Here is a 23,943-nt window from a genome sequence, read left to right on the forward strand (position 1 = left end):
AAGGAAATGAACCAAAATAGATGGGGTTTATAGTCGGGTCAGCTCTCCATCCCTCACACAAGAATGCGAACTTTTGGGGACAGAGCCTTCAGTGTGACAGCCCCCACACTTTGGAACTCTCTCCCCATAGAGCTCCGCAACGCACCATCTCTGGACACCTTCAAAAGACTCCTCAAAACCCACCTCTTCACCAAGGCCTATGGCCCCTAGCTTCTGTTACAGTTGTTGTGTTTATTTATGTCTTTGTTAAGCGTCCTTGGGTTTCATGAAAGGCGCTATATAAATCCAAGCTATTATTATTATTATTATTATTATTATTATAGTGAAGCAGAAAAGGGAAAATGAGAGGGAAAGATAGACACTTAAAACAAGGGCGATAGATGGAAAAGGGAAAGAGATGGCATATTTTGGTAAGATAAGGTTCTGTATTCAAACAGGAAACTTTGTGAACTCTTGAGACCTTAGAAAAAATTATCAGTGAGGAAGAGATCAGGATAAAATAACAACATCATCAATCACCTCATTCAAAGGGACAATTGTTTGGCATTGGATGTCAGCTGAATGGAAACACAAAGGTAGATCCTGATCATATCTGCTGTATTAGACACAGTAGGGCTGGTATGTGGATGTCATTTTAAACCACAGTTGAACACACACATTTTGAACCAGTTGAAGTAGGTCACCTGCTAGTTTTTAGTGACTTAAATGCAGCGATCTATTTCCTAACTTTGTAAAACAAAATGTAACAGATAAATACATAAATACAAATTTACTGAATTGTTATTTATTATTTAAAAAAAAAGAAATCGTTCAACGACTTGGTAAAAAATCTTCAAAATTAAAGGGACTGTTTGTAACTTTTTAAGCGTATAAATGTACCGGGTCGGAGACTCTCCTCCTCTGCCTGCTTGCCTTCACTCAGACAGCACGCGCGTCCTCGCTGTCTCGCTCCACCTCTAGACGTGAACGCGCGCTCACTACACACTGCAGAAGAGTTAGTTTAGCTCTGAGAATATCTAGTGAATGCACAGGGGACGTTTGTGCAGAAATAAATGCTGCAGCTCCTCCAGACCAACAGAGGTTTCCCGTGTCTTGTGAAGTGACGGGGCTCTGCAGAGAGTTACGTTGTCTTCTCGTTACCGACCGGGTGCCGGTGTCTTCCTGCTCTCTCCGGCTGCGGGCGGAGACAATAACGTGTCTCGCTGCGGAGCCCCGTTGCCTCAGCGCACTAGGATCAGCATTGATTCATAGAGAGACCTTCATCTGGTCAGCTAACATTACTGCCAAGCAGGTGAAATATAGAGTGATATTGTGGTTTTAGCTGACGTGTGTCGCCTCACTGTTTTGAGCGATGCTCGTTCATGTCTATGTAAAGCGAGCAAGCGCGAGCCCGACGCTGACTTTCGTTGACTTGACGGCCACAGGTGTCGCTGTTAACAAGCATTTCTGAAAGTAGTCCCTTTAATAGGAATTACCAAAACCAGGAAGTGATTTCCAGTATATAATGTATATATTATATAGTATATAAACATAAAACTGAAATTAATATTTGAGCTATTTGGGCCAGTATCGGCTTGATATCCAATCCAGTGCCGGTATTGGTGCATCCCTACAACAAACACATGATTTAGATAAACTTATTCAAAAGTGTCTTCATTACTTATGGTGTACTGTTTAAACTTAATTATTCAGTCACAGTATATTGCCGTCCTACCCGGATCATGTTGACTTGGACTCCATCTTGGAAAAACGCCCAGATCTGAGGAGCCACTTCCTCCCAGGCCTTCCCCATCGTCCTCAGCCTCTCCAGCTCCTCAAATGTCGTGTTTGCCTGCGTGAGAGATAGAAATGTGTGTGTGAGTTGGTTGGTATGTCAACATTGGAAGGACAGGAAATTGTTATCAAAAATAAACATGCACACACAACTATTCTCACAAATGCCCATATCTGGCTGCACAACATTCAGAAATATTAACATGTATAAAAGATATCAACATGTTGGGGAAAACTTTAAATCCACTCATGTACACACATGCACATGTGTACACAACATTCAGAAACTCACAGTGTCACAGTTCTCCTAATCTCCTGCTACATACCATTCCCACATTAAACTCTGTGAAAACAGGCTTTGCAAAGACAACACACACATTCTCACACAAAGAATTCCCGCGGGCCTGTTCAGATAACCAACAACAGTGCAACAAATGCACTCTGTGCCAAATCGTCAAATATTTACCGCACGCTTATCGTTAGAACCCTGGATGTGTGTGGGTACAGTGTGCTTTTGTGAGGCAAATACCAAAGGCTGGCTATTTCAGTATGCAGTCATGTGCAGCGGGGGATGAAAGCGCTCAAGAGTACACCCAATTAAACGCCTTCCTCTTGTGTGTGTCTGATTTTGGGTGACAATGGGGACAATGGAGCCGGGGTGACAATGGAGGCTGTTGGTGACAACTGGCCGAATGCATTCAGGCTGCCCAGTGAATCCCAGTCAGGTTCCCACAAGTGAGTGCTTCCTCATTCCCCGAGGCTGTTTAAAACAGCAGGCGAAAGCAGGAGGAGGACTGAGGGATTCCTTGAGGTGATTCCTTCAAGGGGGCAGTGGAGGAATCTTGTATTTGGCAAAGATGTGGTGTATTTGGTGCCTTATTTAGCATATACCTACAATGCATATGTTGCAACAAAGTGAGCACTTGTAGCAAGTTAGTTCCACAAGTATTATTTACTAAACTCAATGAAATACTTGTAGTGCCCTGACAAACACTACTCAGATGCACCTTTGCCCGTATGCAATATAGGGCTGTGTATTAACAAGAATCTGGCGATACGATACGTATCATGATACAGGGGTTACATTTCAATATATCGCGATGATTTAAGCAAGGCGATATATTGCATTTTTTTCATCTAATTCTAGGAAAACTGTCATAGTATAAAGAACAAACCACCATATGTATAAAATGTATGCTTTTGTATGCAATCAGAACAGTAGGATCTGCAATTATCACAGTCCCTGTAACATCCAACATCATAGCACTACTTTGAGAGGGCACATACACTAAGAGGACACATCTCATTGTAAATTAAATAAAGTATTGACTGAGTTAATGTTAGCCTTAATTAAAAATGTATAAAGTTTTTTGAGAATCGATACAGTATCACAAAACATAACATTGCGATACTCAATATTTTCTTACTCCCCTAATGCAAAGTGACAAACATATCAAGTGGTTTGCAAAAAGGTCCAACTCCATCGCAAACATGGTGCCGATCAGCAATGCTTCACTTCTGGTTTTCTGGTGTATGTTGAGCTCACAGTAAGACAGCTGAATAAATGCCTATACTTATGTTTTATAGCCTAGAAGCACTGCGATAATCAGCATGGTAAAGCCAAGGATAAATGGATAATCTGTGATTAAACCTGTTCATGAATGCTAATGATTAGGTCCAACTGCCTGGGTAAATTTCTCTGTTACACCATTTATATTACATAATATATATCACAAATATATTACATTAATATTACAGTATGTTGGGCAACTGCCATTTTTTTGCGCAAAACACGCAATGAGGGCTCAGAAAGTTTGTACCACATCATTTAGTTTGGTTTAATTCTGAAAATTTTCAATGTATCAAACTAAACTGTGAGGAAATATCAAGCTTGATTTTATGCACATCTGAATGATATGACCTGTGTGTCCCTCCAGTGTTTGTTAAGAGTAACCAAGTAAAGGAGCAGTGATGGCAGGATGCATTTAAGACCTGCATCGCTCATTACACAAGAGCAGTCACATAAAGCGTGAAAACATAGGTTTAAACGCATGGCGCTTCACTTGGAGTTTCTTCTGAAATACACCGATGCATGACGGAGTTAAGAGGAAGAAAACAAAGAGCCTGTAGAGGCCATGTTTTTGGTCTCGTAAAGTAATGGATTAACCCCTTAGTCATTACTTTCTTAGTGCAATTAAGATCCCAATCAGAGGGAAGAGGAAAACAAAGAGGGCATTAAAGGTCAGGAAAGAGGAAACACAAGTGTGTGTGTCTCTTTGTGTGCGTGATCACACGTCTTTAAGGACAAGGTCTCTTGCTGCTTACATAACATTGAAAAAGCCGTGGCGCCAGTGGACTGTGTGGTAGTCACCACAGCCGATCAGCCTGTGTTCTTCCATTGCAACCAAGCCATCCATGACAGCTTCCCCCCTGAAGGGCTTTGACCAACACGTATCTACATCTAGATACAAAGGGCTGGACATGACATGAGGAAAGCTGATCCCCTTTTGAAGGCAAACGCATTGTTCACAGCAGTAGGTTCGCTTGCTCCAAAGAAAATTAAAGATACGGATGTCATGGAGTAACAGAAATCATCTAAAATTGATTGTTGTTATTAGTCCTATTTGTATTACTACTTATAGCTGCTGTGGTTTCTACCTGTTAAAGGGGAGTTTTTTCTTGCCACTGTCGCATAGGAATGCATGCTCATGGGGGAGCTCCTATTGGGTCTCTAGATTATAGAGTACGGTCAAGACCTGGTCTATATGAAAGCCGTCTTGAGATAACTTCTGTTATGATTTGAAGCTTCATAAAGATAAATTGAAATTAATTGAAATATGGTAATCAGGGAAATCTTATATATTTTACAATTTATACATTTTTTCATTATCAGTCTATTTTTGTTTCAGTTGCCAACTTGGTGTTTATTCAATGATCCCACCAACTACCCAGTTCTCCCACTATTTATTCAAAATAACCCCCAATAAGTAAAATGTCTTGTCTAATAGAAACTTGATATAAGACTATTGTGTTACATTAATCAGCAAAAGAGTAAAAAATATATATTTGAAAGCCTTTCAGTGTGCAGAATCCTACCAAAATGACTCACTAGAATATGGTATTAACAGTTAGATTTCCACTATCTCAGATGTATTAAACCATGGTTCTTAATCTACACCGTGCTTTAAATAAACGCATCCACCAAGTACCAATGCTGCTTACATTTCGTATGATCTGCCTGACAGCCGGCGAGTCAGGGGCGTAGAGGATCTGTCCCATCAGCATGGGCTTGACAGAGTTCCACACAATCCTGGTGAGAGGGTTGGACTCCAGCTCTTTCATCAGATCATTGCAGAGAGGAGCTGCAGGGAAAGGTTATGTATTATATATCTGATACATTCTATTGATAGAGAATATAGGAAATATATAAGTAGCTTTTACGTTCATCCAAATATACTATGTGCCATATTTTGAAGGGTGACAATTGGATGAATTTGTAGATGAAAAGAAGAATAAACTGACATGTAAAAATACTAACGGGGGGCCAGAATGTATGAGCCATAACAGGATTTAGAAATGGCCTCATGATGATTCTACTAGAATAAGATCTGCATCAACTTAACATGTGTTTGTTTTGTACATGGCCTAATGTTACACCAAATTGCATTCAAAATCTTTAGGTTTTAAGATGTCTTGCAAACTAACACACAAACAGGACTGAAATCACAACAGAGGTATTTAATGTACAAACCTAGTGAGTCTGTCATACTAAACCACTGACATTTTAAACAAATTAGAGAGGGGTTACTCGTTAATTGTTCCAGCCTCAAGAACAAAGCCTCTGGTTTTAAAGCAAACCCGAAACCTTGAGACTGGAACAATACCTTCTCTATCTGTCATACTAATATACTAATATATGGTCTACTCACTGGTGCTGTTGTCGTATGTGTAGTGGCCCCGTGCCCTCCGGCTGCTGATGCCCAGGAAGGCTTTGTAGTTATTGTCCTCGTACCAGTTAAAGGAGGTGACGCGGGAGAAAGCCCCTTCCGTGTAGCCACATGCCAGGCTGGAGGCAGCGGCCATCACCTGCCTGAAGGACAGATTATCCTGGAAGAGAGGAGTCACGACCTGGAGGAGCTCCCTGGAGCTATTCCTCTGGAACAACTGTGGAGAGATAAGAAAGGAAAACAGAGCTTAAATAAGAACGGAGAAGTGTTATCTTTGAGATGTACCATAATACATAATATAACAGTTATTTTAAGCGACAATTCAGGATTGATCGGTACGGGAAATAAACAACTGCATGGACAAAAATCTAGTACATTGATAAAAAGTCAGTACAAAATTGTACTTTCATTAACTACAGTACAATGTTTTGTTCATGATCACAGTCTATCATTGCAACAATTTAATGTTGTGCAATTTGCCACAGCTCAGATTACCTCTCACCTCTGGCTGATCACAGAACAAACAGATGAATGCCAGATGAAGGAACCGTATGCAGAGGAATGTTGCGAGGTACAAAGACGGGCGGCTCATCCTGATGCTGTGCCTCTTTTTTAAATTTTTATTTAAGCTTGAAAAATACAGTCAACACCTAAAACCTTTTTGTATATTTCACAAGAAACTGGCTACCTACCGATTGTCCTTTTCTATCTCCAAATTTCTGAATTTTGATTTTTTTTTCAGATAAACTGAAACATGAAGTGTTTTCTTTTATAAGTTGAGACATAATTCCTAACCACACCCCACCTATATGAAAAAAAATTTCCATCACAAAGTTGAAAATGAAGCTGTTGTTGATATTTTGGAGAAACATGATTGTCACAGGATAGTGATACTACACTACCTTAAAATATAATTGTGTTCTAATAGCAGCAATTTGATTTCTTTCTCTTTTTTTGGCTTTGTTTGGTGACAGTTTTTTTTAATTTGTGGTTCCACGACGTCTATCTCGAATATAGACCGTCTATGGTTGAGACAAAGACAAGTGTCTTTGCCAACAGGATGTCAGACCATCAGCTACACGAAATATTCCATGGAAACATCCACAACAAACAAAACAATATTCCAACACACCCACGTACACTTAATGTTTAAAATACTGGTACACCACAAATTACATGGATACAGTCAGTTGCACAAATACAAAATCGTACACTTGACAGAATTGCTATAGACGCTGAACCTTGTCAAATGCATATAATTGATCTAGTAGTGACCAATCTAAAACTAACTTAGGTAAGCAATGAGATACTTCACAGAAGTGAAAACATGGTTACAGTAATGAGGGTAATCAAAGCAAAAGAAAAAGAATGTGCATGGACTCAGTGAGAGAAGGAGATACACAAACAGATCATTCAATCACCACTGGTGTTTCACTTTTTCCATGCCTGGAGGTTTCACCTGTTCTCGCAGCCTCCGTGTTGTTCCATTGGGATGGTCCCCTGATGATGATATATCTGTTTTTGAGGCTGTTCTGGATTTAGCCTTCCTCGTACGCACTAAGTGATATCCCCCTACTGTCTGTGTTTGCGTAAAAACTCAGGCAAGAGGAAGCAACTGTTTCCTGACCGCTAAAAATAGCAGGCGGTGAACTTTTGAATGGAGCTAGACGGGGCCATGCCTTACCACTCGCAGTTTGTCCGAGACAGCAGAGACGACCCGTACCCAGAGATGGATTTCAATGCCTTCAGAGTGATTGTCCAGCACACGAGGAAGCTGGAAAGAAACACAAATGCATTCTTTTAATATGAATTTTCACTTTTACTTGCAAACATTTCATCCCCAAACTGTCAATGTGTCAAAACTTCTGTATCTCAAAATCAACACCACATTTCCCATTAACCCAATTTATTCCTTACACAGAGGAAGTTACTAATGTCCCCCCTCCCTGGCGTCACTATTTGTTATGATGCGCAAGAACAATAAGATGATGCCGGCCCTTGATAAGAGCCAATATGCAGTCTGACCAGATAGCATATCATGTTAAACGTATTCAGATACATAGTGTACTCCAAATTAAGTTCTGTCTTGTTTTTTGTCTGACGAAACAAAAAAAGTTCTTGTTTTGTGCCATAAAGCAACATGTGTTTGTGCTGTAAAGCAATTGAAACCGATGCAGTGACATAAACATGTCTTAGTGCCCTTTGAGAGAAACACCTGAAAATGGCCTTCATCATTCATATATTATATCTGCTGAGCACTGCTTTCTGTTGAGGCTCTGCTGCTTTGCCCAGAGATCTCCCCGCCAGCTCACAACACAATAGGCTAAAGGTTCCAGGAAGCAGCACGAGGTCAAGACACAGAACTGCCAGAGGAGATGACGTATATAGATTCATCCTTTCAGAGAGCAGTGAGCACAGACAAAACAAACAATACTTAGTAAGACATTGGCACGTCTCACAAAGCTTTCTATATTTGAGGGATATCTTTTTCTGAATCCCAACTAACTTCATTCAGAAGAGCACCTAAAGCGTAAAAGTCCATTCTTATCTTTCCAAACCTCCGTTGTCCACTTGGACACCATATCACCCTTATCGGTGTGATCACTGCACTCACTGCTCAAACTTCACTGATGCGAATGATTTTGGACACCCACGCATGGAGAAGAAATTCAGAAATCAAGTCATTTATAAACTGCAGCAGCACTCATGTTATCAATATACTGAAACGTCCCTGTGGTCTGGTGTATATGAGACAAACTAAACAAGCTCTAAAATTGAGAATTGCTGAGCATAAGACTAAGCACTAAGAATATTGAGTATGCGATGGCACGTCGTGTGAATGCAAATCATGGATCGGCCTCTACCCTGAAATCTTGGGGTATTGAAGAGATGTCTTCATCCACTAGAGGAGGGGACATTGTAAACCAACCGTTCCCACAGAGAAAGCTATTGGATTAATAAACTGAACACAATTCAACCGTATGGATTAAATGAGGGAATTAAATTATCTTGAAAAAAAAAATGCCATGACATGATGGCAAAACGCATTTTAGCTTCTCGCCGCTATCGCACAAGACAGACACAGACGACTAAACACTCTTGGCCCGGTCCCATGTGATTGTGCCTGGATGAAGATGAGGCAGAGGTCAGCCATTGTTGCTGTCTGTCTCATTGTGGCCCATGTTTACTCTAAGTGCCCTGTGATTACTAAGGAGAGGAGCGTCTCAGCACTAAGCTAATTACAGACGGAGGCCACGTCTGCCTGCTCAGCTAATGCTCATGGCTGTTTCACATCACCCGTACCTATTTGAAGCATGTTGGCGGAGCTGCAGCGCAGTCTTAATTAAGTCTCTTGCTGGTAAATAAGGCCCTGCTTTAAACGTAATAAGATCTTCCCAGCAATGCATTCAACCGAGTGATGTTTGTTCATTCATTTTTGGAAGTAATTCTGTTATGTTTGCAAAATGATATTGTCTGGAGTTTGTCTGCTGTATTGAGAAAAATTTGATTTAAATTCCTCCGACAGTAAATCCTAGGTAAAAAGTTTGGCCTGCATGGTCATTATTGTTATCCATATATATTAATAGATGTTTTTTCAGCTAGTTCTACACATTACTAGTAATGAGATTATGGTTGTGAATTTTAATAATCATATTATTATAACCACTTTGCATATAATCCTTTCTATACAACAGGGAGATATTTATATCTCAAATATTAAAATACTGTCACTTGAAATGCATCTTTCATTCTTATCTGTAATATACACAATTGCGTTCTTGTAATGTAGAGTTGTTTAACATTCCTGGAGAATGATGTAAAGTCGACTTTATTTACTTTAGACACAAAGCCAACTTGCATTTCCCTGAGAATTATTTGTCCCACCCTGTGAGTCAGAGCCCTTATAAAAATACTACCAGCTGTTTATCAACTCCTGGCTGTATGATAGACCTATGTGGGCTTGTTATGTTTTGATGCAGATGTGTTTTGATACATAAGCTGAAACCAGGAGCTATTACACTTAATGTACAAAATATGAATGTCATCTTCCTGATACGGAGCTGAAGCTGTGTGACGATGCAATGAGGGATATCATTAAATTATGATGACTCTAAAATAGCAGGTGTATATCTTTAAAACAGTTGCTTTTTCTATATTTTGTACAGAGTATAATAAACATGGCTATAAAAATGCAGACCATGAAAATATAATGTTGTTATTTAAGAACCTAAATAGGTTTCCTATTATACATGTAGCATTTTCAATTTCCAACCTGGGGATATGTGTGTGTTTATTTTCATCACTTAAAAAACAAAAGCTCTTAATAAATCAACTTGTCAACAAGATTAATTAATTAATCAGACACATACTGTGGTTAAAAATTAAAAATTACATGGCACTGCTTGATAACTTTTTGAAAATGTCATATCTTGCCAAAAACTAGCCTAAATTGCCTTAAGCCAGCAGTTGGCTCAGCCTTCTGTGAATAGCCATTTAAGATCTTTGCAAATAAGCTAATATACATGGCAACACCCCAGATGGGACTCATCCAACCACAGCTCTATACTGGCCTTCCCTATTCATAAACTAAATGGAAAACTTGGGTCAAAAACTATGCATTTCTCTCATTTTAAATGATGTTTCTATGAGCTTTATACAGCCAGACCACAATGGATGGCTGTCACTGGTATGAGCGGTGTGTAAATGTGGAGAAAGGACTCCCAATTTAATTATGGCAGAATGGAGTTTTGACTGTACAGATATGTTTCAGAGATTAAGGTGGTAAAAATGGTTAAACCATTAAATACTAGGCTGTAGCTTTTAGCAACGAGCCATGGCACATATCCACACACTTCTGAGGGTAACTATTGATGGTATTATTTATCTACAATTGTTTGCAAAATTGCTCTATACAATATACTGTATATAATGCTAACATCCCAGCCAACACTGACCAGCCGGAAGAGCTTGAAAAAGTCGACATTGGCGTAGAATTTGTCCTCAATGATCTGTAGCCGTTGTGGGGTAAGGCTGCACATGGCATTGTGAACAGCGTAGAGTCCTCGGCGGCTGGGGAAGACGAGGAATCGCTCCAGCAGGGTCATGCTGCAGGCGATGTCCTTTAAATGCAAAGCTGGAACCCCAAAGGCAAACTGGAAAACATTGTAAGCAGACAGGAGATGTATGTAGGTTAGGTTGGAAGGACTGAAGCATTTAAATACTGATATTATTGCACTGTGACATTGTTATGGAACTTCACAGGTCAGTCAGTATTATATATTCTGTTTCCTGCATCAAAATGCCTTTCAAAATCAAAGAGTTAAACACTGAATGGAAATTTCCAAAGCACTCCCACTCAATGAATATGTTCAAAAGTTAGACTAGTAAGCCTATGCGTTTTGTGTTAGTGACCTTTAAAATGTCAGGATTCATATTGTGCATGTATTCTATGGGCTGGCTCTTAGATTAACAGGTTATGTTAAAGGATAGTTTGGGTGTTTTGACGTGTGGTTGTATGAGGTACTTATCTATAGTCAGTGTATTACCTACAGTAGGCTGGATGGCAATGGTACACCCCAGTTTGGAGAAGCATACAGGAGTACCAGCATGGGAGCAAAGCAATATACTGCTGTAGACAGGGGTAGGGATTTTAGCCACCTAGCCACCGGTATCTATATTTGGAATATTGTGTTGGTCTACCGCTTTATTTTCACCGTGAGAGAGGCTTTTTTGACAGGGAACTGACCAGAAAGTGAAACTTATCTATGATGTCTTCTAAGCCACCAGACCCCATTGACAAAAACAGTAGATATGTTTCACTTTGAGTTCAGTTCCCGGACGGAAAATATTCTAAATATAGCTAGGGTTGGTAATCTAGAGAAACTAGCAAGAGTATGCTAGATTTAAGAAAAAGTGTTGCCAACTCTTTTCCAATGAATGTAATGTTAGCTAAAGTTAGCTAGCTAACTAGCTAGCAGCACTAGCTTCAAAAGTCCCTAAAGCTAGCAAAAAAGTCTCTAAGTTGGCAATACTGACAGTCCCTTCAGCCCCTGCAGAGCCACTCCACCAAATGATCATAATGAACATAAACAATGAACATGGTTATTGAATAGCTTGTGGAATACTCCGGTTACGCGCAGTGAGAGCACGGGCTAAGTGTGCGCCAGGTGCGTGCAGGCAGGTAGCCAGTCCAATCATTTTATTCAGGCTAATGAAATGATTGGACGGGCTTATTAGTCTTGGCAACAGATACTGGATTTTTTTTCTTTTTTTTTTGTCAGAGCATTTGTTTAGATGTAATCAGAATTTCAACTAATAAACTGGGGGGAAAAAGTTCAGAAACTTGTGTTTGGTGGATTATTTCTCTGTTGTTACAATGCTAATTGGCATTGTATTTTACATCGTTGGAAAGCCTGTTTATTTACCTTCACAATGATGTCCAACTTGTAAGGAACATGCATTTGTCAGATGAGCAGCACAGCTGATTATGTGGGTAGCGCCCAAGAAAAATTTGCCAAAATGCTCTGCCAATGGTAAACAGTGTATTCTCCTGTTGAATTGACTCTTGTTTTGAGTTGTTTGGTAGATTGGATGATTGAACTCTCTATCAGTAACGAGGAACAAACAAGACATGTTGGCTATTTTGCACTTTATTCATTTAATACACCGTCAGGAGCCTCAGTAGCGGGTGGATTGCATTGTAAAAACAGAGAAAAAATCAACCAAATACAAGTTTCCGAACTTTTTTTCCCCCAGTTTATAACAAGAACTGTTTTTGAAGAACACTACCAGTCCTAGCTGATATTGATTTTTTTTAGGTGGGCCTTTCTTTTAGGTGGCTAAAATACTTTTTGCTGCTGCCCCCGTCGACAGCAGTGTATTGCTTTGCTCCCCTGCTGATACTCCAAACTGGGGGCATGCCAACCACCAACTACTCTAGGTAATACATTGACTATGGATAAGTAGGCTACCTCGTAAAACTCCACTTCAAAACACAAGAACTATAGAATTAACGCTATAAAGATGAACTTATTGCCTAAACTTCTTTATATGTTTCAGTCTATACCAGTCTTCTTAACTAAAACATTTTTCATTTCCCTGGACAGAAAGCTTTCTTCTTTCATTTGGAGTAAGAAGAATCCACGCATACGCAAAGCTATACTACAGAGACCTCGGCAGCAGGGAGGGCTTAGTCTGCCAAACTTTCAGTTCTACTATTGGGCAGCAAATATCAAATTTATTTCCTATTGGATGGAAGGAACTGAAGTAACAGCTGTGCCTGAATGGCTAATACTAGAGAGAGACTCTTGTAAGAACACCTCATTACTTGCCTTATTATGCTCTAGCCTGCCATACTCAGAGCCTATTACTAAATATACTTCTAACCCAGTTGTTATTCATTCTTTAAAAATCTGGAAACAATTCAGACAATCCTTCGAGATCTGTAAATTTTCAATACTGGCTCCCATTGTAAATAACCATGCATTCCTGCCACCTTTGACGGATGCCTTATTCAGTGGTTGGCAGAGAAATGGGATTTGTTCATTTAAAGGCATGTTCATAAATGGCTCATTTGCCTCTTTTGAGCAGATTGTTCAGAAATTCAATATTCCCAGGTTACACTTTTTCAGATACCTACAAACTCGCAGCTTCATGTCTTCAAATATCATTCAATTCCCTACACAGCCGCTAAACACGCTCCTAGACTCAATCAATGACATCACATCATCCAGAAAGGGAAAGATAGGTGACATATATTCCTTATTAATGAGAGAAAATATGACAAGTCTTAACTCCCTTAAAAATCAGTGGGAGGGGGACCTTGGTGTTGTTATTTCAGATACTATCTGGTCAAAGATGATGAGGGGAATATACTCATCTTCCATATGTATGAGACATACTGTCATGCAGTTTAAAATTTTTCATCGACTGCACTGGACCAAAGTTAAACTATCCCAATTCAAATCCGATATAGACACCATGTGTGACCGCTGCAAGCAGAACCAGGCCACTCTAATTCACATGTTTTGGGATTGTCCTAAACTATCTAATTTTTGGCAATTCATTTTCAATATGCTTTCCAAAACTACCGACAGATTCTTAGAACCATCAGCTTGTCTTGCTTTGTTTGGGGTGGTACCACAAAATTTTACGTTAAACAACAATAAACTAAACCTTCTATCTTTTGCTACACTGGTGGCCAGACGACAAATTTTGATTAGATGGAAGGATTGCAACCCTCCAACATTTGCACAATGGCTCAGAGACATGTTATATTTTATTAAGTTGGAGAAAATTAGGTATACTATTAAAGGGTCAGCCGAGAAGTTTTCATTGATCTGGCAACCTTTTCTTAGTCACGTTGACTCTTTAGACTCAGATAACTTTGTGGCTGATTAAAGTTTGATGTATGTGTGTGTATGTATGTGTATATGTATGTACGTATATGTATGTACATATATGTATGTGTATGTATATGTATGTGTATGTATATGTATATGGATATTTGACCAGGAACATTTCAAAGGAAAAGTGCCCTAAATGACAGGGTGTAACGCCCTAGACCTCTATCAATTTATCATGATTTATGTTTATTTATTATTATTATTATTTATTTATTTATTTATTTATTTTTATTTATTTATCTATGTATTTATATTCATTCTTGTACACTTTATATATATATATATATATTTATTTATTTTTTATTTTTCTCTGAGTGCCCTCCGGGTATTGTCATGGGTGGGGGGTGGGGGGTGGGGGGGTTATATACCAGTCCAAACATGTTTGTGCAATGGATTGTAAGAGTTGTATTAGCAAAATGTATAAATAAACTCTGTTTAAAAAAAAAAAAAAAAAAAAAAAAAAAAAACACAAGAACTATTACCATTTGTGTAACTGTGAATGTATTTGCTTATGTATATGTTGCCAGCTTGTACCGTCTTGCGCAATCCATGCTGGGATAGGAGTCCCTAAGAATGAAAAGAGACTGTAAAGGATTGATGGATGGAATGTAGGTATGATGAAGTAGTATTAATTGTAAAGCCTGCAGCGCTACAGATGTGAACACCTATAATACAATCTTTAAAAGCTCATTCAAACTTGATGACTCATTTGTACTACACCGTCAAGCAAGCAATGATTCAGTGATGCTAGAAACCACAGTTTAAGTAGAGGCGTGTCAGGAGACTTAAAGCGATACTTGACAGCTGGCCACATGTTTCTTGGTACAATGGCATGCATGGGTGTATGTGTGTTTTCCTGTGTGTAGATTGCCAAAGGGAGATGTCTTCCAGGTGTTTTTCAGAAAGAATTGCTGATACCATTGAATCAGACAGAAGAGGCTCCCAGAGACACTACAGAGGAGCAAGTCTTTACCTGTAGAATAGTTTCTAGTCATAACAATTCTTGTTAACATCTGTAATGGGGTATGAAAGATAAAATGTTGGCTGGCAGATGGTGACATGGTTGTCTTTCCGATACTACACGAATGTCTCAGATGTAATGTTGAATTAATGTTGAAGTGTGACACATTGTATACCTCAGCTACCTGATACCCTATCGTGTATGTGTGTGTGTGCCTGTGTACCTGTTCAGGCCTGATTTGGGAATTGACTAGCTGATACACCACAGATTCTGTCAGAGGAACGTCTCTCAACAGGAATGATGTCAGAGTCTCATCGTCCTTTAGGATAGCCTCCACCTTTACTCCTCGGCCTACACAGAGAGACAAAGGTGGTTCATGTGAGTGAAAATGCTCCAGTCAAAACAACAGGAGACCACAGTCACCAAAATGAGAATTTACCCAAACTTGTGTCGCCTGTGCTCCACAAAAGCACACTATTATCAAGCAGCAGATACTGGATAGAAAATCTGGATACTTAGTGACACATATTTGGGCAAGTTGTGACAAATCTGTTGTATTAAAAGGATAGGAACATAGGATGAAGACACTCTCCACCTCTGCATTGCCTCATTGTTCAGTGGCCTGTCTGTGCATGAATACGGTTTGCTCTGTCAAAGCAAAGTATTGGTTTGGTGTGGCCTGCATCCAGGTTCAGCCCTAGATTGACTCTCCTTGTGATGAAGTTCTCATGCAGCCACTTGAAATCACAAAGAAACCAAAAAGCAAGACAGGGAGAGGAAGTGGGGGTAAATGTTGATTTCAAAAGCTCAAAGAATGTAAAAAATGTATATGGAAACGTTTTTCGTTCTGTCCGAGATGTGGTGAGAAAACAGTGTCAAATCCATAAACCAGTTAGCCAACATGACAAACGACAAAATCACACCCTCTCTGTTGATGGTAACTGCTTGTTTTTTGTGGTGAGGTTACACACACCAAGTGAACATTTATGACGCACTGATCACTGACTCAAAAGTCCATTTATTGTCATTTATACACTTTGATTCTTGTATGGATTAAACAAAGGAGATATAACATGTTAGTTAGTGAACTTTAGAGGTGCTGGTAGGCTAGGTGTTTCCCCCTGCTTCCAGTCTTTGTGCTAAGCTAAGCTAAACGGCTGCTGGCTTTAGCCTCATATTTAACGGACAGATATCAGAGTGGTTATCGATCTTGTCATCTAACTCTCCGCGAGAAAGCAAATAAGTGCATTTCCAAAAAGGTTGAATTATTCCTTTAAGCATATCCAAGGTGCAATCGCTGGCCATCAGACTGCACACCTTTCTTTAGGGCTATGTCATTATGGTTGCAACACAGTCTCACGGCAGTTTGTGAAATAGTCACAAAATGTAATCTATTTGATTTGTGTGCATGGACATGAATTTCCCTTTTCCCTTTTTTCGTGTGTTTTCCCACGAATGTCCAAGAAACACATGATGCATGTGTCAATTTTCGCTCCAGTCTTTTCAAAATAAAACTAATTAGTTAGGTTTAGGATTAGATCGACTTGGTTAGGCTTAGGCAACTCTGGAAGTGCTTAAGTACGGAAGTTACATGACAAATAAATCAACTTTGACTTGTGGTTTCACACGGGACACCGGTCTCCTGGGCGAAAGTCCTGCATTTTTTGACCCAAGCATCCACCCCAACCTCCTCCATGAAGTTACGTGGATTACATACTGTAAATTGATTTCATGCTGACCATCACGAAAAAATTTATTAAATTTGTATCTATTTACACAAATCAATACATTTAATTTTGTGACTATTTCATGAACTGCTGTACGACTAGGCTGAATTATGGGGCATATGCACCTATAGACCCATGGACACAAGTGTAATGCATGTACACACCCACACACTTGCTCAATAATCAAGGGCCTTGCACATGAAACGTACACTTCCACTCAAGCATGTTCTGTTTAATAGGAGTCATTTTCAACAATTACATAACACGGTTCTCAACATGATTAAATTTTCTTTCCCCGGGCCTCATGGGAACCTGTGTGGAATGTGGATCAATATCTCTGTTAGCTCTGTTAGTCCATCTACATATTTCTCCATGAGAGTGGCAGCATAGAGCAGCCAGACGTAATCATTCACAGGCTGGAATGCACTCAGCCTCATTCCACTCCCATCATAAGGGTTTATTTTGCCGGGAAACATGGACAGTATGGATGTGCATGTATATGTTGACATGAACAGAGAATTGTTGAGATGGGATCAGTGTTTCTTCAGTATGTTCTCTCATGGAGAGAGGAGCATGGATGGCGGGTGCGTGAATTGCTTTCCCACCAAACAAACAACACGCTGGTGGTGAAAGTAAGCAGCTTATGTTACGGGCCTTTCTTAAACTCATGTGATGGAATCCTGCTAGGCTGCTCCGCTATGACTGATGGGAAAATGTGTGAGATGTGACTTGACATTTATTGTCCATTTCCCTTAAGGTTAGCACACAAAAAACCTTAGAAGTTTCAGAATATCTATCCAAATACAACAGCAAAACTAGGAAGAGAAAATGCGCAAGTACCTGAAACCTAACTCTTTGTTTGTTTTTCCAGGACAAGAATTTGCGATGCTAAATGTAGTCATGCTGTATATCAAGATTTAGACAAACTTCCAACTGAAAACCCTTACTGGGAAATCCAAAAGATGATTGTATTCTGCCAATCACATCTAACAACTAACCAGTAAAACCTGGCTGACATTGGGTTTGCCTCTACAGACAATGACATTTTTGCAGTATGTTGATGAAAGGCTGGAGCACTGACCTGAAACGTGTTCAGGATGGATGCGTAGGGTGTCCATGAAGTTACTCATAGCATTCAGTTCTCTCCAGAGGCGACCGAGCTGCTGAAAGTCTGGGTCACTAAAAAGAAGCTCCTGGGCATCCGTGTAGAACCGAGCAAATCTGAGGTCAATAACAAATCATACACATTTGATCTTGTTTAACAGCATATACGTTCACATATGATCGTATGCATAATGCACACACAGAGGCTTTGAAAGAAGTAGGATATATTTCAGAGACATTTATATATTATTATCTTTGACTCATTACATAATTCTTCCCTTTCATCTCAGATCAAATGTTTCATAGGAATTCAACCCCTCTGGCTTAAAGTGACCTCCCTCTACCAGTCCAGGGTGATTCTTACATGGAGTTGTTGTAGTTGGACACCAGGCCAGGAGATTCACCACGGGTGGGGTATTGAAAGCAAGGGTTGTTGGCATTACAGAAGATTCCCTGGATCCAAGGCAGCACCCCTGTGGAGGGCATGGCCTTGTTGGGGAAGTGGCCTGACATAGAGGAGATACGGTTGGCTTCAGTGCTTTACACATTATGAATATTGATGAATAAGATATATTTCATATATGAAATATTTATGTTATTTTCTAGTAAAGAGTAGTTTGCTTACATTCGTGTTGACGGTAGAGTGGATTCACTCGTCTTAGCCACACTAGCCCCATGAACAGCATAACGGGCCACATGATCTCCATGAAGAAACGCACCTGGTAGGAGAGTACAACACAAACTTTATAAATTTGCATCTTTTCCTAAATGTCGTTTGAGGGCAGTGAGTGGGTCATTCAGATGTTAACCAGTTTGTTGTATGAAAAAGATGCAAAAAAAAGTGGACCTCCAGATAATACATATACGTATGTAGGCCTATAGTTTGATGATTGGTAAACTGGTGCCAATAATGCCCCAGCACATATGTTCTCAATCATTACACAGCTTTGTTGAATACTCAATTCTGATTGATCGATTACGGCATTCTACGGTCTGTTATTTCTTTATAACAGACCGCTGCTATGTATAACAGACCATTGCTATGGACGCCGTTTGGATTTTATTGATTTCTTAAGTAAGTAGCCACGTAATAAGCGGGATAATGTTCAGCTAGCGGGTCATTGTTGTGAAATAAACCCCATCTTCCTTTCGGGGTTTATTTCACAACAATGACCGGCTCTCTGTACATTATCCCTTACATAATGAATCTCCCATTTGTGTTGTAGGTTGCCGCTGAAGAAATATAATAATCTCACATTCAGTAACTACAATAGAAAGCATGCTATATGATATGATGAAAAGTCACAAGACAAAAGCACAACTTTCAAAATGATATGACCGAGTTCCTTGATTAATCTTACCAGAATATTCTGTATGTCTACAAGATATATTCATGTAATCTGACCTTTGACCTCCATCAATTTTGCAAGTCAGCAACATTGCTAATGTTGGTTTCCATTTTAAGCATTAACGAGACATTCGAACGAAGCCATTCCTTTAGTTCATTATCTTTTGTATTATTCCATAACATTAAGATATTGCAGTTGATCACAGTCCCATGTTTCGGACAAAAAAAAAAAAAGCCTTTTCAGTAAATAAGTTGGTATCATCTGCAAAGAATGACACCTGAAGGCATTTTAGCTAACTGCAATCATCAGTGGTAAATGCAGTGTGTAATTGATGGATGAGAGTATTTTTACCCTCTGCCTCCTGCGGATGGTCCAGTTCTTCCACAGCAGGAGTTTGACCTGTGTTCCTGCCCCCATGGCGCCTCTTTTTCACCCCCGCAGGGGCTGGCACCAGCCGACAAACCTGTATTCAACCAGTCCACAATACTCCTATGAGCTATATAAAGCTACCTCATGTTTTCCAATAAAAAAACATTCAAGACTTTAAAAGATCATTTGCATTTGGAAAGCTAAATTTTGTGCATGAACTCCTGCGTCCATCCATTCATCTGTGAGTACTCCATGTGAAGGCTAGCAATAGCTCGGTAACTAGGTTAATGAGCTCAAGACACTTCACATGGTCAGCATAACAAGCAGCCTATAGACGTTTCCACAGTCTCTAAACATTCTCTAAGTACTATTCATGATTAAAGTCACTACACTGAATATCGCACATTCCCGGTGCATGTAACGAAAATAACTTTAATCTAGGTCAGTTACAACTATTGTGCATTTTATAGCTACTACATTACTAATTAAATATACATTGACTAAATTCCAAAGCATGGCTATAGTCCAGAATGACATATCACTTACCTCAGAAAAACAATTGCACTGTGGAGCGATACCCAATACATAAAGCATAACAGCACATATTCTACGGAGAGCTCCTTGGAGCTGCTAACACAGCTAGAATCCAGACCTTGTGAATAGTTAAGCAGATTGATTTAATCTCCTTTCTCAGTGCTGGGAGACTGCTAACGCTCTCATCTGTTGTAGAGGCCTATATGACCTAACCACCTGGCCTATACTGTACGTTATACCCTGTAATCCTACCTGTTATAATCCCACAACTGGTGAACAACGTATGCAACTTTTAATTATAATTTAACAAAAAGTATCATACATTCACAGGCTGCCATGCTGCTTATCAGCTTACTGCATTACATGCTTCTCTTGCTAAACAATAAGATTGCATAGCTTCTAGTAATCATGGGAATAATTCTTCTTTGTTAAATAAAAGTTGCTGCAAGTTTTAAAGTTCTGAAGAAGAAAAAAAACAGATCAACACGGAAGCTGGAATTTGTCAGATATGTTTTAATAAGTTACAAAAGGGTGATTGTTTTCATGTACCTGTTGTTTTTACACTGAGCCTTTCAACATTCTGTCAACGTTGTACATTACCATGAAAAACAGATACCATTTAAATAAATGATGCACGTCCTATTACTTACAAAACAACCTGTAAGGTTTAGGTTATTGATCATACTAATTCAGTTGTAAAAAGAAAAACAGCTTTGGCTATTAAGAAAATGTAAAAGTTATATCAAAATAAGAAAGAAAACGCCATAATACATCCAGTGGCATTTCTAAAAGCTTTTCAGATCAGTGTAAGTTGACACCATACAGGTTCAACAGTATAAAAACAAGTGGATGCATACCCTTTGCAACTGGTGCTTCATAACATTACCAAATGCCAATGCAGATACCCAGTACAGCATGTAACAAAGGTTATTATATTGCTTTATACACACGTTATTAGCAACAATATTAATTATAAGCTAAATGTAACAGTTTAAAACATTCTGACTCACAGTAGGTAGAAACACGACTCAGAAAAGAGATTTGTGTGAGAGTATTGATACGTGCACCAAACATTTTTTCAGTGTTGTGGCTACATGCACTATTGTAACGATTCAAACATAGTTCTTTTTTGGTATATAAACATACATAGTGAGCCCGTAAGAAGTTGGTACAAAATATTCAAATAAAAATGTAATTGCACAGTTTAAAAAAAGAATTATAAATATTCTGACCGGGTGCCAGAGTGTACTGAGCAAGTGATTGGTAAATGAAATATTGGTGAATCATGTTAAAAAATATACAGCATTTTTAAGTGCATCTTGTTTTGTCTTTTGAGGACCAAAGGTACTTTTAATTGTCCGTACGGTGCCCACAATCATAGCGCATCTGGAAATTGTCTTTGCAGCGTCAATGCAGATGTTTCTTTTTCTTTTGTCTAATAGAATATGGCACACATTGTTCGAGCACTCAGGTGATCACACAAAATGAGCCTCTCGATGCTCGACCTCTAGGAGGAGTCTGGGCCTTAGTCTCTGGTACACTGGTTTGGCCTGGTTCGGGCCCAGTTCATCAGGGCTAGAGCTGGGAGACCGAGACATGGCTGCCTGCTCGGCCTCATCGTCTTCCTCAAGAGGCTCATCTACAGACACCTCTATCTCAATCCCCAACTCCTCTTCCTCCTCCTCCTCCTCCTCCTCCTCCTCATCATCATCATCATCATCATCCTCCTCCTCATCTTCATCCTCTGCGCTGTTAGCTAATGCAAAGTTCTGCAGCTCTTTAGCTTTGCTCCCCGACGGGGGCTTGTAGAAGGTCCCTGGAGGAGGCTGCAGAGTTCTGGGAGCCCTGAAAGCTGTTGTGACAGAGCCGTACTTGGCTACATTGTCCTCCCTTCTTACAGTCCTGTTAGGTCGCACTGCGACTGTGAAAGGTCTGTTAGGAAAGACAGAGCTAATGCTCCCAGTAGTTCCAAGGGAGAAAGACGACGAGGATACGGGCACAGAAGCTGATAAGTTGCTGGCATCCACTGCTGCACTCTCTGTGGGCGAACTACTGGCCACAATTCTGACAGTTCTGGAGGAAACGTCATGCTTGTATTGTTTGTCCCAAGTCCTGCGTAACGTCTGGGTGTCAATAAATGTACTCCGGTAATGTGTGCCCACTCGCAATTTTGAACTCTCAGTTTCCTCCACTTCTTCAATGGACTGGTCGAAACTACCTCCTTTCATGTCATCTCGATCGGTGCTGTTCCGGGTGTTATTCTCGTCTACTTGGCCTCGGTTGTGTATCCGTTCCGCTGGCAGGCTCACTGGCCGGGACGACAGTTTGTTGCGAGTGTGTCGAAGCTGGACTCTGGTGATGGCGATATGCGGAGAGCGACTGAGGCCTCTCTCGCCAGGTTTCAGAACCTCAGAGACGCTTGGCGACGAAACCCCATTGAAGGCCTCAGAATCCACCTCATCCACTTTACATAGAGAGATTAACAAGAGATTAAACGTTAACATATTATGTAAAATGATGTGGACATATAGACAATATCCAGCAGCTAGCGTCCAGAAAAAACTTCTGGAGTAATTCAGTATATATTGGCTTAATACTAATGCTTTCTATTGGTTACCTAGCTTTGTAACAATACTAACCAGGCTCAAAGTCTCTTCTGTTGAGGCGTGGCATGCTCTCCTGAACCTCAGCCAACAAGTGGGAAGAAGGAATTATAGAGGAATGCCTCTTATAAACCTTAGAGCTCTGCTGTAATGGTAAGACAGACACGAATTAGGACACAAAACAACACGTCAATCTATCATGTAATGTTAAAAGATAAATGTGCTGTATATGATATTGATGTTAAATCTTGCTACATGCATGAAAACGAATTACCTCCTTAATGTCTCCCAGCGACTTGGAGTGCCTGCTCAGCTGCTCATGCTCCCGGTAGGTGAGGCGGAGTTGGGAATCAATGTCTGTAGGCGTGTTGCAACTCAGGGGACTGAGGGGGGTGTCAAAGATCATCTGGTAGTGTCTGACCAGGAGCTCAACAATGAGCGCCTGATACGGGTAATCCACCAGAGAGGAAAGGGAAACTTCGGCATCCGCCTGCCTTGGTTTGACCAGTGTTGGGCCAAAGATGATACCCAGGTTGCTGGCTGTCATCTTATTCTCCTCTGCTTGCTCCATCACCCTGGAGAGAGGAACGATTATTGCTTATATATTCTTTTTAACAATCCTGACCTGTTCAATGTCATATTTTCTCTACTGAATGGCTTATTACACGTTGAGATTTCTAAGAATAAAACTCACAGCCCTACTTGTAAAATGATGAATTTAATAATGCATTCAGCAGAAATGTGTTTCATGGGTAATTTGTCTGAGGCGGCCGTACCGGTGCAGATGCTCTATGAGGAACTGCAGTGTCTTGTAATGAGTTGGTGGTAGCTGCCTGAGCAGGTCCTTGATCTTGAAGAGGACCCGGTTGAGGTCCACGCTGACCTGGGCCGGGTTCACCGGGGTGGCACTGAGTCGCGACGCCTCCAGTTCCTCCACAATGATACTCTGGCTTTCCTTGGCCAGACCGATAAAGTCGTTGTAATAGCGAAACAGGATGAGCGGCTCTGGAAGCTGCAGAGGAAAGTATGAGAGGAAAAAAGAAACAGAAAAACAAATGAAACCAGGAAGTTCATAATAAACAGAGACAACTGAAGTGGGACAGAATTAGAAATGAGATAAGCAATTGGAGGATGAGAGGTGGGAGTTATGTACCAAAAATAAACAAAGACA

The 23,943-nt window shown here is 40.1% G+C and overlaps 2 protein-coding genes across 8 annotated transcripts in view; both read right to left on the minus strand.

Moving 5' to 3' along the window:
- Positions 1-20,351, minus strand: part of abca4a (ATP-binding cassette, sub-family A (ABC1), member 4a) — a 41,710-nt gene extending 21,359 nt beyond the window's left edge. For 2 of the 4 annotated variants that reach the window (XM_074621875.1, XM_074621871.1), the window contains exons 1-10: positions 19,618-20,067; positions 18,543-18,636; positions 18,282-18,423; positions 17,895-18,034; positions 15,310-15,437; positions 10,676-10,873; positions 7,405-7,494; positions 5,703-5,937; positions 4,996-5,135; positions 1,715-1,831 (exon numbers count right to left, since the gene is read on the minus strand). In XM_074621875.1, coding sequence (XP_074477976.1) covers positions 1,715-1,831; positions 4,996-5,135; positions 5,703-5,937; positions 7,405-7,494; positions 10,676-10,873; positions 15,310-15,437; positions 17,895-18,034; positions 18,282-18,423; positions 18,543-18,636; positions 19,618-19,683 — 1,350 coding nt within the window. In that variant the 5' untranslated portion in view covers positions 19,684-20,067. Of the gene's footprint in view, positions 1-1,714; positions 1,832-4,995; positions 5,136-5,702; positions 5,938-7,404; positions 7,495-10,675; positions 10,874-15,309; positions 15,438-17,894; positions 18,035-18,281; positions 18,424-18,542; positions 18,637-19,617; positions 20,069-20,181 lie in introns of those variants that run through there. The other 2 variants (XM_074621872.1, XM_074621873.1) reach the window with 2 other exon arrangements.
- Positions 20,352-20,662: 311 nt separating this feature from the next.
- Positions 20,663-23,943, minus strand: part of arhgap29a (Rho GTPase activating protein 29a) — a 37,221-nt gene continuing 33,940 nt past the window's right edge. For 2 of the 4 annotated variants that reach the window (XM_074621877.1, XM_074621879.1), the window contains 4 exons: positions 23,549-23,784; positions 23,047-23,347; positions 22,809-22,914; positions 20,663-22,633 (listed from right to left, as the gene is read on the minus strand). In XM_074621877.1, the coding sequence (XP_074477978.1) occupies positions 21,645-22,633; positions 22,809-22,914; positions 23,047-23,347; positions 23,549-23,784 (1,632 nt within the window). In that variant the 3' untranslated portion in view covers positions 20,663-21,644. Of the gene's footprint in view, positions 22,634-22,808; positions 22,918-23,046; positions 23,348-23,548; positions 23,785-23,943 lie in introns of all 4 variants that reach the window. The other 2 variants (XM_074621876.1, XM_074621878.1) reach the window with 1 other exon arrangement.

The sequence above is a fragment of the Sebastes fasciatus genome, chromosome 21 (assembly GCF_043250625.1).
Source record: "Sebastes fasciatus isolate fSebFas1 chromosome 21, fSebFas1.pri, whole genome shotgun sequence".
NCBI classification, from domain to species: domain Eukaryota; kingdom Metazoa; phylum Chordata; class Actinopteri; order Perciformes; family Sebastidae; genus Sebastes; species Sebastes fasciatus.